The 18126-nt window shown below is 56.0% G+C and overlaps 1 protein-coding gene across 2 annotated transcripts; it reads right to left on the bottom strand.

Annotated features, from left to right (window-relative positions):
- Positions 1 to 2541: 2541 nt before the first annotated feature.
- Positions 2542 to 16999, bottom strand: SRF (serum response factor). Of its 2 annotated transcripts, XM_075749561.1 has the most exons (8): positions 16444 to 16999; positions 14730 to 14996; positions 9386 to 9647; positions 8863 to 9042; positions 7138 to 7257; positions 6271 to 6462; positions 5679 to 5755; positions 2542 to 5409 (listed from the first exon to the last, which is right to left on the bottom strand). In XM_075749561.1, the coding sequence occupies exons 1-8, from the start codon at positions 16873 to 16875 to the stop codon at positions 5314 to 5316; spliced, it is 1626 nt and encodes a 541-aa protein (XP_075605676.1). In that variant the 5' UTR covers positions 16876 to 16999; the 3' UTR covers positions 2542 to 5313. The 2 variants fall into 2 exon arrangements, with proteins under 2 accessions (XP_075605676.1, XP_075605677.1); XM_075749562.1 differs by lacking the exon at positions 8863 to 9042 and having other exon boundaries at positions 16444 to 16997.
- Between the last annotated feature and the right edge of the window lie 1127 nt (positions 17000 to 18126).

The following is an 18126-nucleotide window of genomic DNA, read 5'->3' as shown; positions in this document are numbered from 1 at the left end:
TGCTAGAGAGGCAATTGAAGCCAGTTGCACCACGTTTGGCCTGTTTCTAGTTCCTTTCCTGTTTTGGTGTTACACTGATCTGTAATGCCCATATGATAAAAATCTGTGTTCTTATCCTTCACCCATATTTCCCTTCCTTGAGAGGCCTCGCAGCAGCTAGCTACGCTCCAGTAGGTGCAGGTTTCTATTTGTCTGGTAACATTTGTTTTAAATTATAAACAAACATTAAAATCAAAGGCTAAATGGATGAGAGTCTGCTTTCTTATTTGACCCTGGAGCAACTTCATGTATGTGCCTAACCTCATTTCTACCCTCACTACTAATGCAACTGATTAGACAATTTCTGGTTTTTACAGTAGCATTCAGCAATTAATACAAACAATATAATTGCAATTAACTATGGGTTGGATAAATCAGTGCAGTGCTACATCAGTCTGCGGGGACCATCCTGTAAAGCTGTGGCACCAATGGTGGACTATAAATGTTTGTGTTTCCAAGCCAGCCTCTTGATTTTTCCGTTAGTACTTGTAACCTCTGTTGATGCTAGTGATGCTGCATTTCCAGAACCCTATGAAAGCTCTTGAAATCTCTGTGTGTGCCATTAACATGGCATTTTCCTTCCCCATTAACTCCCAAGGCATTGTTAAAATTTAGAGGATACAACTGGTATTTAGTTATATCATGCTTCGCCATTACAAGTTTCTTCATCTCCTGTAGAGATAAACACAGTATATTTGCACTAATGAAGAGGAAAATAACTTCCTGAACACCACACAGCTACATAAAAGCTGATACCACATGTACAACCACTGCTATTTTCCTCTGTTCTTGGCAGCTGTTATTTTTGTGCATGTAATGCACCTGCAACACTGCTGTGTTTAACGTCACAAACACGAGGTGGTGATAATGCTGTGCAGAGGGAAATGCAGCCTGGCTGGTAACATCAGCTGGCAACATCCCATAGCCAAAATTGTCACCAACAATAAATGGCAGTGGCCAGATAGGACACGGGCATCTTGTTTGTGATGTTTTCTTTGGTATTCATATGCCCTGCTTAGGTCTTGGCTCTGATGGTCTTGATACCATGCTTAGTTTTTTATCTTAAAGATTATGCCTGTGGTATCTTGCTCCATATTAGGAGTTTTATATGTCATATACAGACCCCTGTACACAAGAGACGTGGGGTTATGTGTGTTGATACGGGTTTTGTGGTGCTGAACCACACGACATGTCTGCGTAGGCATGATGAACCTGGGGCTGGCTGTGGTGTAACCAGTAAAGGTGAAGCACCTCCCCTTCCAATGGGGAAAGAGCCATTTCAGCTGTGTTTTGCTCCTAAGCACTTTCTGTACAATTTTCTCCTCTCCGGCTACACTGAGATATATTTTCTCCAAATTGCATTGTGAGGAATAGCACAGTCCCTCCACCACACAGACTTTTGTCAGTGCTAAGCTTTTCTTACATTGTACTGGTATCTGCTCCAGGACCTGATGCTACGTAGAGGCTAGTAGTTGCGTTTTTAGCTGGTATGCTGTTGACCCAACAGCACTCATGATTGTAATGAGCCCTTGTCCTTTTGGTTTCTTTCCCACCTTTAAGTACTTGACTGATCCCTCACGCTCCCTTGACCTGGCTTCTAGGGGCTTACAGGCATCTGCCTTTGACCTGACTTTAAGTAATGCCTCTCCAGTTTGGACTTTGAATATTGCTGTATCTTCTCATAGCAGTTTTCTGCAGGGAATGTAACAGTCTTGGTGTTGGGCCTCATAAAGACAACAGTTAAGCTCCATCTTTAAAGACTTTAGGTGTCCAAAACTAATGGACTTGGAAGAGGGAAGGGGAAACAACCTCATTGTCATTTGAGACCCGGATCAGATGCCTGTTAACGTCAGAGGAAGCTGTTCTGCCTGCAGTCTTTCAACTTGTTTATTTTAAACCCCAGTTTGTTCTTTTTCCTTGTCCTGAGGCCTGGGGATGGTACTGCACACACCAACCGCTGTGTCGGGATGCTCTGAGATGCCACCTGCATGACATCTGCCATGATGACAGGGCCTTGGCCAGCATCACTTACCCGTTGAGTCCCCTATCAGGTAAACACTACCTTAACAGCAACATCTTCATACAAAACTTTTATATACCCTGGAAATACCCGTCACTATTCAAAAATATCTCTGTCCTCCTTTGGTTTGTGGTAGTTTATCAGCATACAAATATATAATCCACTTGGGGCCAGGCCTAGGGATCATCTTTTCTTTGATGTTACAATCAAAAGATTGGCAAAAATTCCTCTTCCTAGGCCTTAGTTATTGCCTAACTATTCCATAAGCAACACGGGCTCTTTGTCCTCCCTGTTTTACCTCTTGCTTGAGGTCCTCCTGCTCCTCCCTGTGGGTGAGGCAGTGGGGATGGAGACTTTTGCAAAGAGGCCCTCTTTGCTACATCATGCCCAGACAGGCCCCCCACCCTCCGCAGGAATCTGCCTTTGATCCCCATTCATTGGCCCTAAGGTCCCCTCCCGCAAAGCACGGCCAAGATCCCAAATCTGTGCACAAAATGATAACATTTATTGAAAGAGTAATTTTTTTTAATACAAAAGAAAGGTCTGTACATAGTACTGTGATTACTTCCACATCCTTCCAGAAACACAACCCTGGAAACTGGAGGGAAAAAAAAAAATAATCCCACACACACTTATGCGTACACACGCGCACACACGCGCACACACACACACAACCCTCAAACCAGTAAAATGAACTAAAAATGTCACCACACAATAAATGCCATTTCATCCCTGATACACAAGTGTTCTTACAAGTCTGCACTTAAATAAAATACACCATTAACGTTTAACCAGCAGTTGCCTTTGGGGAGCCATGGAGAGGATGCAGTCAGACACCCTACCCTGTAGCAGCAGGGGCACTCCTGCCCTCCCGGCCCAACAGTTCTGCTCCACAGTGCTAGCACGAGCAAAGCGGAGCAAAGCCAGGCCACAGTGATGTGCTGGGGCAAAGGACAACGCAAACCCCAACGCCATCCTTCTCCCTGGACAAACTCCTAGGTACCCAACCTTGTTTTGGAAGCATCACTGAGCAGCTTTCATACACCTAGCAATGGGGCATGGCCCAGCGCTCCCACACCTCCAAGCTGTGGGGTACACACCATTCTTAGAGCAAGGATACTAAGGGGGGGGGGGGGGCAGCATGCAATGTCACTCTCATTAGATGGGCCACCCCACTCCCCACAAGCCCTTCCCAGGCTGTGTAACAGACCTAGGGCTGAAAGATCGTTCTGGGAGCTCTTTGCACAGAGGGCTTGGAGGGGACCTGTCCACATCTGTGCACTAAGGAACTGCTGTAGAGGAAGAAATACAGCCCAGATCATCAGCTAGGAGTTCACGAGATGCTACTTGCACAGTGAGCAGGGAGAGCAGGGATCAACCACTGCTGGCCACTCACCACCCAAGGAGTGGGGATGCGCATATCCCTTAGGCAGTCACAGGTAGTACTGCTCCACACCAAGAGCAGTGACAGAACAACCGCAGGTCCCAGGACCGGAGGTGAACAGGGCAGCCATCAGAAGACCCAGCCCATCTCTGGCTCCCAGGCACACTGCAAGCCCCTTGCTCCTGAGGGATGGGTTTCCCACTTCTAGAGTCCAGCCACTGCTTCGTTTGCCTTCTGCCCGTTAAGCCCAAAATGATGGGTACGGAGTCCTCAGTACAGGTAAGTGGAAAACAAGCATCCCACTCGGTTCAGCTTGATCCCTGGCACATGCTGGTGGGTGGAGAGTGCAGCTTAAACGCTAATGCTGAGGGAACATGTCCAAGGTTACAATACAAACTCAAAAGCAAGGCCCCTTTCCTGCCTCCATGCCCACCCACCCCTCTCCCATCCCCCTGGTACAAACCCCATGAAAACTGTACAGGAGCCAAACTTTTATTCCTTAAAGAATTACATAAATACTGAGTTTAACACTTAGAAAAATAAAGTCTTTTTCTTTTTTTTTTCTTTTTTTTTTCTTTTTTCCTTTTTTCTCCAAGGCTTCTTTTGTTTTTAACTTAAAAAAAAAAGTTACAGTAGCCGCTTCTTCCCCTAAGGATTCAGCAGCTTCTCTCACTTTCTCACTCTCCCTCCAAGGACAGGGCTAGGTAGCAGAGCCATTCACAGCAACTCCCATGCAGGACCAAGCACGCTCCAGCCCTTCTCCCCTGGCCTTGCTGAGCCTGCACAGGCATCACAGCTGCTCCTCCGCAGCCCAGGATGGCCTGTAGGTCACACTGGTGCTCAGAGGAAGAGCCTGCCACCTGCCCAGCAGCTCAGTGCCCCATGGGCTCTTCCCTTTGACACTTGAGTTGTTTCGCCACCTTGCATCAGACACAGAAATTTAGAAAGCGCTGGCTGGAGCTGCAGGGGGGTGTGGGAAAGACCCAGCCACGTTCCCCTGGGTGTACGGAGTCCACAAGCGGTGCGAGGGCTGAGAGGAGAGTGTGGCGCTGGGCCAGCCACAGGGGCCTCCAGGGCATCGTTGTGCTCCTGGGCATCCACCAACCACCTCAGCTGTGCGAGGGCAGCCACCAGGGCAGAGCCAGGCAGGCTGCAAATCTGCCAGGCAGCCCAGTGAGGAGGCACTGAGGGCAGAGGGCTCACCATAGTGCATACAGGGAGGACGGGGCCGCGTGCCACAGGCTGTGCCATGCCCTCCAGAGGGAGGGTGCACAGGCCCGACCAGAGATGCACATGCAAGCTGGCCACTCTCCCCTGTCCAGAGCCCAGGGTGAGTTGCTGTGGCCAGGACCTGTCACCCCCACAAAGGCACATTGCTGAGGCCAGGAGCACAGCCTCGGCCCACTCTGCTCCGAACTGTGCCCACAGGACAGCTCTGGGTCTGCACTGAGCCCCACGCAGAGCAAATACTCATGGGCAAGGTGACTCAGAGCACCCAGAAGGGAGCCAGAGCCTCCAGCTGGGAATGGCCCACAGTATTTTATTTACAGCACAGAGCAATCCTCCCCTCAAGAGGCAAGTTTCTTTGGCTGGCGTGAGACAAGCACAGCTACTGCGGCATCCAAACACCCCCAAGCCCTGCATGGCCCCAGCACAGCTACAGCCCAGGTGGGTCCTGCAGCCCCACACGCGTGCCTGTGTGTATGTGTGTGTGTGTGGGTGCGTGTGTGTGTGTGTGCATGTGTGGATGAAGGAAACGTGAAAAGGCAACAATAAATAACTGGTGCAGTCTGTACGAGAAGGAATTGCTGCCAGACCCGGCACTGGCATGACAAGCCAGGGACAGCACAAGGCCGGCAGCAGAGGCCTCTCAGTCACTCTTGGCGCTGTGTGAGGTGTCCAAGTTGACCACCTGCAGCTCCGTCAGGCTGCTGCCACTGCTGCTCTGCTGCCCGATGACTGCCATCTAGAGAGAAAAGGGAGGAGGAAGCACTGGGGGTCAGCATGCCCTGAGATCACGTGTGCCAGCAGCCAGGGTTGCACTGTCATTTCTGGGCACCTGTCCAAGGAGGGCAAGACTTCCTCACCCAAGGGTGGGTGGCGCTGACATCTTTCCCAGACCTGAGGACTGGCCCTACCCAGGGGCCTGGGTCAGCCCAGACCCACAAAGGATGTGCAGGCAGGGGCAGAACAAGGACACCCCCTGAACACCTGCGAGTACCACTCTGCGCCTACCTGGTGAAGCTGGACAGCTGAGACTGGGATCTGAACAGTGCCTGATGGGGCTGTCAGGAACACTTGGGGGACGCCACCTGCCACAGAGAGAGAGCACAAATGACACCATCCCTTAAACAGTGCTCCCCCACGGGTCCTTTCTCTGAGCTTCACGGAACTTCACAAGGATGAAAGTGCCTGTTTGCCTGCATTGAGGCATCCCAGAAGAAAGCCACACGTGCTAGTTTTCCAAATGCTGGGAGAAGCAGGCACAAGGCCCCAATCCAAGTCTTGCCTGCATGGCTTCATGCTGCTTTGCCCGCTCATGCAACCACACATCCTGTCCAGTCTCCTAGCTCCCTCCACTGCTTGCCCACATGCCACCCATCCCAGCAACCCTCACCCTTTTTCCTCAGCAAACAGGTCAAGCAATTCTTTGCATAGGAGAACAGTGGGATCTAAAAGCGAGCATCAAGCATCACCCTTGTACAGCCTCCAGGACTGCTTAGAAGAAGATTCTTTGAAATTAATATACAGCATAAATACATGTGAGACAAGAAAAATCAGCATGTGAGAGTACTTAAGGGAGCGCTGACCCAGGCAGCTGTCTTACCCTGATCCTGGACCTGGCCGTGGGACACCTGCATCGCTGAGGGCGCCTGTGAGAAAGCGTTGAGGACTGCAAGTCCACCATCCGCAAGGCCAGATGTGGGCGCGTACATCACCGCATGTGGGCTGGGGTACATCATGTGGCCACCCACAGTGGTTGGCACAGACGATGTCATGATGGTCGCCGGGAGGGTCACTGGCACCAAGACAGACTACATGTGAGCCACACGAAAAGGAGTCTGCTACACTCACACACCTGCTCAGCACCCCTCCCTCAGCCACCCTTGGCATGCTGTCCTGAAGCAGAAGGTGCATGGAGATACCCATCTTGTTCTCTCAAGCTCTTGGGGAAAAGCCCCATGGAACAGGCAGGAGAGCTCAAACCTTTCCTTTCATGAGTATGAGAGGGCAGAAAAGCACAGCAGCCAAATACCCCCGGACTGAATTCAACCTGAGGTACAAGTTTCCTGACGAAGTTTTAATAAAGCTGTCGAACTGGATACAGCCTGCATCCAGGCACCTGAACTCAGATTTTGCGGACAACAGAGGTGTCCTCTGCATATACAGTAAAAATGTGAAGGAGATGTGAGCCAGTGCCTTATGCTAGGGGCAATGCTGACTTACTAAGAAACCATTTGAGAACTGGACAACCTGTAATCCCTTGTAAGGTGTCCTATGCACAGCAGCATCTACCTAGATATAGCATAGCACAGGGGCTGGCAACAAGGATAAATACACCTGGGAAACTGTCAGAAAGGCTGGGATAGAGTTAGTCTGAAGAAGGATCCTGGGCAGGGAGCAGGTGTGAGGTCTATTGGTGTGGGTTGTTATCAGCAGTGGTTAGGAAGGAAGACTGTAATGTCACAATTACCTGTTCCGCTAGAAGAGGTCTGGGTAAGGTCAGTGCTGCTGTCACTAGAGGGAGACGTTTGCTGCGGTGCCTGGTGCACCTGGATCGCCTGGACTGGGACCTGCTGAGCCATGGTACCACCTGGGGAGAGAGAGGAGCCCATGAGCCTGTGGCTCAGCAGAGAGACAGGCACTCTGGGCCATATGAAAGCCCCCCAATCCTTCTCTGGCTGCTCACAGCTCTGCAGCGTGGCTCTGCACTGTGCTGGGGAAGGCTAGCCAAAAGCAGCATGTGGCAGAAACCAGGCCCTACCCCAAAGAGTAGGCCAAAAACTGCTCTTTCCTGGCACCCAGGGGCCAAGGAGGGGTTAGCTGGCCTACAGGGCTCCAGAGAAAAAAGGAAAGGCCACAGGAGCTTTTGTCCAGCTCCCAGGCATGGTTCAGAAATGTCTGGGGCCCTCCTCACCACTCCTGGCTCCACCAGGACAGAAGATATTGGGAGGAGAGTGCCCAGCACATGCCCCCAGCACTGCCCACACTTAGCCAGCCCTCCAAGGATCATCTCACTGCAGCGAGCAGAACTGCAAGAGCCCAAATGCCCAGGCCAGCTGGGCCCCACTGCCTTCACACTCTGGAGCTCAGCTCCATCCTCCACAGGGCACCCAAGGAACAGCTATCTCACTCAGCTTGTGATCTCAAGGATGTCACAGTGCCTACAGAGGGATTAGAGACCACTGGATCACAAGGTGACTGCAAAGCTCTTCAGCTCCAGAGACAGAGCTCAGCACAGAAAGCTCCTGTCAGGCTCAAGTCAAGCCTCCAAAGGGAAGAATAAGGGATGCCAGAGAGCAGGAATCACCAGCCACCTTGCTCAGACTGGGCATCTCCCCACACACTACACCAGAGACACACGTCCATTATTCTCTAAGCTTCTCCAGATCACAAGGTAAATCTGGTCCCCTGCATGAAATCACGCTGTCTGCCAGGGCCCACAGAAGCCATAAGGGCTCCAAGAAAGTATGCAGGCTATCAGACTCATCAACTTGGGCACAAACAGGCAGGACACAAGAAATACTCTCTCACTCTCAGTGCTGGTCCTGAGATGATGGCTGCCCCCACAAGGGAGAGCCTAGCCCTGCTCTGAAACTCCACCCAGGAGCATGTCTGGCCCCAGTACAACACCTGGAGAGCCTTGATTCAGCACAACAAGAAATTCCTAAAAAGGACAATGCACACAAGGCAGCACAGCAGCACCACTTCCTCCTCTGCTCTGGGTCTCTCCTAATCTATCCTCTGCACTGTGGTTCAGTGACTGCAGATCCAAATACAAAAGCAAGGGCAGCTGCTCAAACATCAGCACTCAAAAAACATCCACTGGGCGCATCTGAGCCCCTGTGGTCTCCTTCCATCAGTCCTCCTAGCAGCACAGTTCAGCCTCAGCGCAGCTGCACCAGGGACCTGTCTCCTCTGTGTTTGCTAGCCGCAGGGCAAACCCTGGGCCAGGAGACTGACAACCCACTGCTTCCCTTGGTCTGTATATCCCAGGACACTGCTCTTCCTGTCTATGCCAAGCATTCTCTGCCCTGTCTTCCCATCTCTCCCCTGCGGCCACAGCCAGGGTGCCCTGTGCTCTGCCTCCTCTGTGCTCCCACCTGAGTTGGGAATCAGCTCTCTGGCCAGGACCAGGACTCCCACAGACACCTCCATCCCCCCACCTCAAGCAAGCGGAGGAGAAGCGAGTGCTGACCTGTCAGCGACACGATCTGCCCTCCAGCTCTGGCAGGGAAGCGGAAGACTGTCTGTTGTGCCGGCTGCAGCTGTCCAGCCGTACCCGTGACCACCTGGCCCTGCTGGCTGGAAAGAGCCAGGGAGTGCGGCTGTAACTGAGTGAGAGGAATGGTAGGGGTCCCCGGAGAAAGGGAAGCACCTGCCAAAAGGAGGGAGAAAGAAAGGCTTTGTCACCACCAGCTCTTTTCACTCCCTCCAGGCTTCTCGGTGCTGCCCTGGGGTCCCAGCTCAGCTCCCTGCCACCACGCCCTTCCCAGCAGCAGGGCCAGCTAGCAGCACTCTAAGGAAACAGTCACTACACAACCCTTCTCCAGCCACTGGCCCAGCTGGGCTCGAGCAAGGAATCCCAGCCAGGTTCACCCTACAGCAGCAATCACTCTGCTTCCTCCTGCCACTAGGTCTCCTCTCCTCTGGAGAGGGCAGCAACACACTCCAGGTGCAGACACGGATGGATGCAGTCCTCAGCCCCTAAAGGCACTGACCTGACATGAGGGTGAAGCCGGTGGGTATCGGCATGAGGCCCCCAGATGTCACTGCACTGGCTCCAGTAGTCTTCAGCACTGTCCCGTTGGCACTGGTGACTGCATTGGGGCTGATGCTGGCAGACACTGGCGCCAGGTAATTAGTGATGGGGAATGACGGGCCACTGCTGACCTGCATGGAGGTCGAGGTGGTGGGGGCTGTCTGGATGGTGGACGTTGTCCCCGGCAGGTTGGTGACAGTGAACGCTGGTTTCAGTGCGTCCTGAGGAAGGAGAGATTGTGACAACTCAGACCAGCCCTTGGATCTGGTCAACATCTGCCCACAAGACCAAACCAGACTCCATAGGTTGCATCCCCGTGCTAAACCATACCCCCATAGCCTACTGCCAGCACATGGAGCAGAGCCAGGGTAGCAGAGAGGAGTTGCTTGTACAAGCATGAGGAGACTGTGCCCAATAATGCAGCACGAGGAGAGCTGGAGAGAGCTCATCGTAAACCTTGGATATAAGCCCAGGGCCACACGGGTCCCCTGAGAGACTTCCCTGCAAGACAACAGGGGATAAAGCAACCCTTCCCCTCCCCAAAAGTCCCCATAGCCTCTAAGAAGAGAGCAGCCTCTTTTTTGGCACATAACAGGCAAAAGCAGTCCTTGCAGGGACAGATGTAAAGGCAAACACACTGTCTCCTGTCAGGAACACACACCACTTCCCTTATGGCAGGAAACACATGGCCAAGAACAAGCCGAGAACTGGCTCTTAAAGGCAGCTGTACACTGAAAGCAGCAAAGGAGAGGTGAGCAATGCCAGACCTGGAACACCAGGGAGGCCCAAACCCAGCCCTGACAGCTGCTTTGGTAGGCCCTGGGGAACGCCTCTGTAAATCTCCTGGAGCAAAGGGGAGAACCTGGCTAGGGGAAGCATCCTGCCAGTCTACTAGCAGGAGATGAGCACAAGGCAAATGCTTCCAAGGGACCCCGTATGTTAGCTACAGCCAGCACCCACCATGGTCCTGCAAGGAGCACTGGAGCTCTGTGCCTGTCGGAGAACAGCATCACCAGGGAAGCTAAGCACCAGGAGGAACAGGGCCCTGTGCTGGGCCAACACCAGCCTGAGAGGCTGGACGCCTGGGTCTGGGAACAAGGGAGGAACATGTACCCCAGGCTGCAGGGCACGTAACACCCAGTTTCTGCAGTTTCAAAGCATGTGGCTGGACATGGCTTGGCTCTGCAGGAACCAACCGAGCCCAGCACAATCCCTGCTGCCCCTGGCAGTCACAATCCACCTAACATGCCTCCTTCCCCCAAATCCCCTTTTGGATACCCAGGGTCTCCATGGCCCCTCTCCTGCCCTACTGGCCAAGAGCAGACTGCAAATACACCACTCCCCAGGAGACCATGCCACAGGGGACCCGTGCCCTGCCACGACTGCCAGCACGCCTGGGAAGAGTTAAGGCTGCCACACTCCCACCCCTCCCACTGCCGGCTGGTGGGCCCAGCTCTCCCACGTGCTAAGCCTTGTTCCCAGCTTGTCAAGCTGCCAGGAACAAGGAATTCACAGCTCAACGAACAGCTAAAAAAGGGAAGGCAGCCCATTTTGGACAGGGGGAGCCAATCCTGGGCACTCAGCCGTGCCCCAGGGCCTGGGGAAGGAGGAGAGAAACACCCCTCCACCTTGGCACTGCAGTCCCTGAAGTCCAAATTAGAAGAGGCACGTGGTAACGGAGCGGAGCCCAGCAGAGGCACTTTCCATTAGCTCAACCACAAACTCCTGCCATCCCACATGGGGCATGGAGGCTGTGGGCACCCTCCCCACGTGGTTGACAGGGAAGAGCTCCCCCCAGCCCACTAGGTCATGGAAGCCATAGCAGAGCAGGGTGGGTCCTGTTCCCAGCTGGAAAAGCCAGGCTTCCTCATCCCCAGGCATAGCCCTGAAGCTGTACATCCCTGAGATATAGTCCCCAAGCAGCCAGGGCACTTGGCATCCCTCCACACTCCATACTCTCAGGGCTGCAGGAGGCATCCCAGAAGATTCACAGCACCCTGCTCAGGGAGATTCCCGGGACTCCCTAGAAGCACAAGGGCAAAGCTCAGTGTGATCAGAACAGCAAAGGTGCTTGGGAGAGATGCTGTACCAGCAGGCTCAAATCATGTATACCCCTTCTCTGCCCTCCCTACTCCGCCACAGGTGACACTCATATTCCTCCCCTCTTTGCTGCGTTTATCTTGGGCTGCAGCAATAGCTCCCAGTTACAGAAAGAGAGCTGGGAGAGACCTTGGGATTGGACATCCGTTGCCTTCTCCCCATGCCTGTCTGTGATCCCTCAGAGCCCCTGGGCACCTTGGCTCCCCCCAGCACCCTGCAAAGCCTAGACTACATGTGCAAGGGCAGCCTTCAATAGAAGCCGAGTCATGGATCACCTTCAGCAGAGATTACCCAAAGGGGCTATGGACAACCCCTGAAGGCCCTTCTCTTCCTGATCCAGCTGCACATCCATTCCCCACCATAGCTCACTGCAAACTTCAGTTTGCAGAACAGCTCCTGGGGAATCAACATGCAGTAGAGAGGTGCGGCGTAGCAGATGTCTGCACAGATCCGCACCACTGTGTGTGCTTGATAAATGCTATACAGCATGAGTAGATCACAGGGTATGGCCCAGGCCATCTGATGCCCATCCTGGACCATAGTAGAGTCTTGGGGACAGAAACGATCCTAACTCCACAGCTTCTGGAGACTGCCTGGGACAATGCTGTTCAGCATGGCCCAGACCCCCCAGTCAGCATTATTACGTGGACGTTGCAGGACAACTGGTCTTGGAAGTACACGGGAGATCCCAACCTGGTCTGTATTCCGTATAGGGCAGAAAGTCCCATCTTTCCCCCACCCCAAAAAGAGATGACCAGATCAGGGCTACTCCCATGCTCTCACCCCAATCTAGAGCCCTCAAGCTTCCTCCAAAATACGCTCCCCCACAACACCACATCCAGGAGACTATGTGAGGACATAGTGTCATTTGGGGCCCACAAAAGACCAGATACGTCAGCATATAACAGTATCATTGTGAGGATATAGCTGCTGTCTTTAAAGTACAGTGTGCCCCAGTCCCAGCTGCAGTCCGAGCTCAGTTCCATGGCAGGGAGTTGGGGTTTGGCACAGCAGGAGGAGCTCATAGCTGCTGCTGGGTGTAGCACAAAGGAATACCAGTGGGCTACTGACTGCAGGTAACTGGCTGCATTGCTCCCCTCCTCTGCTGCAGCAGCTGAACACAAGCAGGTTTTGTCCATACAGAAGTCCAGGAAGCAGAGTTTACAGGAAGGCCAGGGAGCAACTGCCCAGCCCTCTCAGAGCACCCTATGTGGCTGGACCTGACAGCCCAGGCACTTAATTTCCTGCCACCTCCTCCAACGAGGCACCCATAACCCAGCCCTGCGTACCACCCACCCCCCCACAAGGATGCCAGCCATCCAGTACGGCCTACCCACAGGCTCCCTTCATTCTCAGGTAGGTTCAGTCAGAATGTCAAGCAGAAGACAGGGCCACAGGGTTCCTCCAGCCCCACACCAAATGCTGGCTGTGCCCATAAGGCACCCCACTCACCCTTGTGAGTACCGGGATGGAGCTTGCAGGGCACTAAGTGGGGGCTGCATCAGAAAGCAGGCAGAGAGAAGTTGTGTTAAGATCTCCTCTGCAGAGTAACTGCACCCCAAGAGCGCACTTCCTTTGGGGCCACCTGGCAATATTTTCACAGAAAATCTTAAGAGACATGATGTGGACAAGGCTCATGACAGGAACAGGTCAGCTGCCATGCACAGCACTTCCTGCACAGCCAAATTACTCCAGGCACAGGTAATTCGTCTCATTACAAAATGCCCTCAGGACTTGCCTTTTCATGCAAAAGAAGCCCAAGAGACACCAGTCCTTACAAACACAGGCTGCACAAGGGAGAAACTGCTGGTGACAATGGGCTCCTTTGCCTACTGGAAAGGGCTGGCACAACTTGCACTAGGAATCAGACATGCCCAGGAGGGTCACGCCAGATTGGGACAGCCAGGACTGTTGTTGGGCTCCCATCAGCAGGAGGCCTTCCCGTGGACTCTTCTGGGCTCCAGCACAGAGCTCTCCAGCCAGCAACACCTTGGCCCACCACAGCTCCTCTGCCTGCAGGGATCTCTGTGACTGCTGATACTTCTCAAGGCTCAGCAGCACTTAACTTCTGCTTGGTGCAGCACTGCATACACGTGGGGAAGAGGGCATGGAGGAATTGCGGCTCAAGAAAGATCTCAGACAGCCATCTCCAGGCTCTGTCTGCTTAATATTTAGTGGCTACTGTACAGCAAGGATGCTGCTGTGGCTTGCATACAGCTGGCTGGAGGGCTCCTAGAGTAAGGCCACAGTTCATCTGGAAGGATGCTTTTACAGCAAGCCCAGTACCCATGCTGTGAGCACAGGTACAGCAGAGCTGCAGCAACTCGCAGCACCCAGCGGCACTCCACACAAACCCAGGAAGCTGTGGCACAACCCCCAGTTCAGCATGTAGTCGCAGCATTGCGCCACAAACTCCCCTGCCTCCCACGTCCAAGGGCCTGCAGACCCGAGCACCAGCCTGTAAAGGAAGCAGCAGGGATACAGGAGCCAGCTTTCTTGCAAGAGCTCCGAGGAACAGCACCAGGAAATGCAGGGACAAGACAGGGCCCTCCCAGCAGAAAAGGGTCATTGCCTGACTCTGCACCCACAAGCACGCCCTCTGCAGCACCCTGGGTGAGAGGCCACAAGTAACACGGGCAGGCAAGGGCCAGCGCCTGCAGGGACACCAGGCAGGGAGCAGAAAGAGTCCGTCCAGCCAAATGTTTCCATTCCCTATGTCCTCCCTGCCCCCTTCCAAAACAGCACCAAAGCAAGAGACAGCTGCAGCTTATAAGGAATGTGAGGGGCCCTGCCAGGGACTCTGGCGAGGGAAACCAGGCCTTATAAGGCCATGGAGGCAGAATCAAATTTTTATCAATGAGTGCAAGAGCATAGAGACGCCCGGGGAGAGATAACAGTGTCGAGAGCTGGCTGGGGGGTGGGCTGGGCTGGTGGGGAGCCCCTGCTGCAAAAGCCAGGGCCAGGACACCTGCCACCCACTTCCCTCCCTCTCTGAATCACCACTACCACCAGCCAAGTGAAGGAGCCAGGCCTGAGAGGCCACAAAAGCTCGCTGGAGTTGCAGCAAAAGGGGACCCATCCTCAGCTTCCCAAGCTGCTATTCAAGGAGGGCTGGGGACAATCAAGGCTCCCAGCACAGCCCCGCAGGCACAGCCCGTACCCTCCAGGGTGCCCGGGTGTGCAGCTGAGCACAGGAACGTTACCTTGGTCTCCCCACTGCTGTCCGACTCAGACACCTGGTAGGTGAGGTCCGTCTCCTCAAAGCCCGTGGCGCTCATGCGCTGGTCAGTGGTCGGGTCTGAGCGTGGGGGCGAGTCTGGGGAGTTGAGGCACGTTTGAATCAACGCCTTCCCCGTCTCACTGGTGATCATGGGCTGCAGTTTCCGTGTAGCAAACGTGTACACATGGCCCGTCTCACTGGCCACCAGCAGCAGGACTTGAGTACCCGTCAACGTAGAAAGCTCGTAGGCCTGCCAGCAGCACAAGGGAAGAACAGGAAGTCACAGATGGCAGGGACACATACAGTGCAGGTCAAGTCCCCGACATGTCCCTGTGCTCCCAGCACAGCCCTCCTTTTGGTCACACCAGCTCCAGCTCCCTGTCACCCCAGAGGAGCTACGGCCTCTAAAACCAACTCAAGATCAGTTCCCTAGAGGTTGAAGTGCTTCATGCTGTGTTCCCACCTCCTTTAGTATACCCTTAGGGGATGTGCATGTCAAGAGGCCACAGAAAAAGAGCGGTCCCCTCAGGAGGGCCAGAGGACATGGGGGACACTGGGTTGTCCCCATTCTAGAAATCCCACCTGCTTCTCCAGATACATCTGGATGCCTCAGCCCTTCACCTCTGCTGAGCCCTGTAAGAGGATGCTGCCCAGCCCACATGTCTCTGCTATATCTTTTCCCTCACTGACACCCCAGCCAGGCCAGGACCAAGACTCCTCTCTCAGTCTTCACAGCCCCGAGCACAGCTGCACCCAAACATCCCTGCAGTGAGGTTACCATCCCCCAGGACTGACCTGTGGGCTAGGAAGAACACTCTTCATATACCATCATGGCACACTCAGTGGTCTCACACAAGCCGCCCCAGATAGGATAACCCCATTCTATATCCTGTGCAGCCAGGATGTGCCCAGCAGTACCCTACAACCATTCCCACCTTCCCAGGGTGCATGAAGCCCAGCTCAGCTGGGACACAGCGCTGCCTAGTTGTTCCGAGGATGCTACAAGCACCGACAGGGACGCAGAGGAACCAGCAGCATCCAACTGCACACAATATCCCCCAAGTTTCTAATCTGTCTTTGCACAACGGCTCCAGCCACCAGGAACCGCAGAGAGCACTCCGGACCGACCGAGACATGGCGCTGGCCCCTTCCGCGCCAAAGGAGCCAGCCCTGCCGGGCCCTTGGTGGGCAGAGCAGCCCAGCTGTGCCACAGGACTTGCTCAGCACCCAGCAAGGCTCACGGAGAGGGGCCCCGACGGCTGGAGGCTGCGGCGGGACGGGCCTCCCCGGGCGCAACAGCCGGCTGGGGACCACCGGGCGCACCCGGCATCCCTCGGTCCCGGGCTGCGTGACCGCGACCGCCCTTCCCGCTCCCGGCTGCCCAGGTCCCTGTCCCGAGCCCCGCGGGCGCCCGGGACCGGCCGCAGGCGACAACCGGCCCCGCCAGAGGCTCCCACACAGCCCCCCGGAAGGAGCTGGTGCCGGGCCGCACCCCCCCCGCGGGACCGGGAAGCCGCCACCGTTTCCGGGCACGGCCCCGCCGGCCGGCTCCTCGCTCGGCCCGGGCGCGCACCGCCCAGGGACCAGGGCTCCCGCCGGGCCGCCGGCCGCGGACAGGTGGGTGCCAGCCGCTCCCCCCTGCCGCCCCCCTCGGCGGCCGCTCGCCCCCAGCGCCGGCCAGAGCCCCGGGGCCGCACCTTCTTCATGATGCCGGTCTTCCTCTTGCTGAAGGTGGTATAGCGCCGCAGCTTGTTGTCGATGAACTCCATCTTGATCTTCACCCGGCCCCGCGTCTTCTTCCCGGGCTTGGCGCCGCTCACGGCCCCGCCGCCCCCGCCGCCGCCGCTGTAGGCGGCCGCCGCCGCTCCCGCCGCAGGCCCCGCCGCCGCCGCCTCGGCCAGGCCACGCTTCACGCCGCGCCGCTCGCCGCCCAGCTCCTCCTCCTCGGCCGACTCCGAGTCGCCCTCGCTGCCGCTGTACAGCGTCTCCCGCTCCAGGCGGCCCCCGGGCGGCCCCGCCGCCGCCCCTCCGCCGTTCGCCCCACGCGGTACCGGCGACCGGCCCAGCCCCGAGCCGCGGGCCAGCGCGGCGGCGGCACCGTTCCCGGCCCCGGCCTGGCTCGGCAACATCGCGGCGGCGAGCGCGGGTCGGGTCAGGTCAGGCCGGCCCCGCCATGGTCCCGCCGCCTGCTCCGCGCTCACGGCCCCGCTCCGCCGCCGCCCCCGCCGCGCCGCGCCGCCCCCATATAAAGCGATACAATGTTGCCTTTTATGGCGAAGGCGCTCCTTATATGGGGCGAGCCGGCGCCCCGCCGGGAGGCACCACCCCATTGGCTGGCGGCCGCAAAGCGCCGGCATCGATTGGCCGGCGGCTGGCGTTTGATTTGCATACGTTCCGACTGCGCTCGCGTCACTGATAGATTGAAACACGCAGGGAGGCTCTTAAAGAGACAGCGAGGCGAGCCGCACGGACGGGGCGGGCCAGTCGGTCGGCGACGAACACCGAGGGCGTTACGCTGCTGCGGACGGCCCGGCCTGGCCGTCCTGCGGCAGAGCGGAAAAGGCTGGGCCAAGACACCCGCTCTTTCAGCCCTTGCTCCCTCCGTTCCTGCTGCCACTTCCAGTCACTCGTGTCCTCGTAGGGAACACGCCACGCGGCTGAGCGTCCCTGCCGGCCCCTGCCTTGCCGTGCTCAGGATGCGGTCGGGAGGAGCTCGGCACCACCACCCTGCCTGCCTCTTAGTGATGCCACCAAGTGTTGCTCGAGGCAACCCTCCACCCCCACTGTTCCCACAGCCTGCGCTTGTCTCTGGTGGCCGCAGGGTCTGCCGAGGGTCAGGAGGAGGAGCTGCAGAGGCACCGAGAGGGTCTGGGGACCACACGGGTGCTCAAGGGTGTGCAGGGCACAGGACTGGGCAGATGTGACCAAAATACACATTCCCCAAGCACAAGGTGACCACTGGTCAGAAGAAAAAGGATCTCTGTTTAAGAGGATGGCCCACAGCTACCTTCGAGTCCACAGGAGGAGAGAATGGGGTCCTGTACCTCAGCCATCTGTGGGTAGGACAGACTGCCTGTACGCCTGTCCCATGGGGAGATGGCTGGGCTGGCCCCAGTACACAGACGGCGGCCCACGTCCACCCCCGCTCTGCAGCTCAGAGGGTTCCTAGCAGATGGCACAGGCCATGTCCTCTGCTCAGATGTGAACCAGGACCTCCACAGGAGAGGGACAGCCCACGCAAGCAGGACGCCTGGGTACAAGGCAGGCCGCATGTGGGTCAGCAAGGCTGCAGGAGGGACCACACAGCCCCAGAGCACAAAGCTGTGAGGACGGAGCGAGCCACATCCTTAGCTAAGAAAAGGGGTCTCCCACACCCTGTC

This window comes from Balearica regulorum, chromosome 3, assembly GCF_011004875.1.
Source record: "Balearica regulorum gibbericeps isolate bBalReg1 chromosome 3, bBalReg1.pri, whole genome shotgun sequence".
NCBI lineage: Eukaryota > Metazoa > Chordata > Aves > Gruiformes > Gruidae > Balearica > Balearica regulorum.
The sequence above is the reverse complement of the archived record's forward strand: the minus strand, read 5'-3'. Positions and strand labels throughout refer to the sequence as shown.

What these genes read in the sequence shown, in the direction of transcription:
- SRF (XM_075749561.1), bottom strand. Translation starts at nt 16,875, where the DNA reads ATGTTGCCGAGCCAGGCCGGGGCCGGGAACGGTGCCGCCGCCGCGCTG. An exon ending in ACAGCAGTGGGGAGACCAAG is followed by an intron (nt 9,648 to 14,729) that starts GTAACGTTCCTG and finishes CTCCTTCCTCAG; the next exon opens with GACGCACTGAAACCAGCGTT. An exon ending in CGGCTTCACCCTCATGTCAG is followed by an intron (nt 9,043 to 9,385) that starts GTCAGTGCCTTT and finishes TCCTTTTGGCAG; the next exon opens with GTGCTTCCCTTTCTCCGGGG.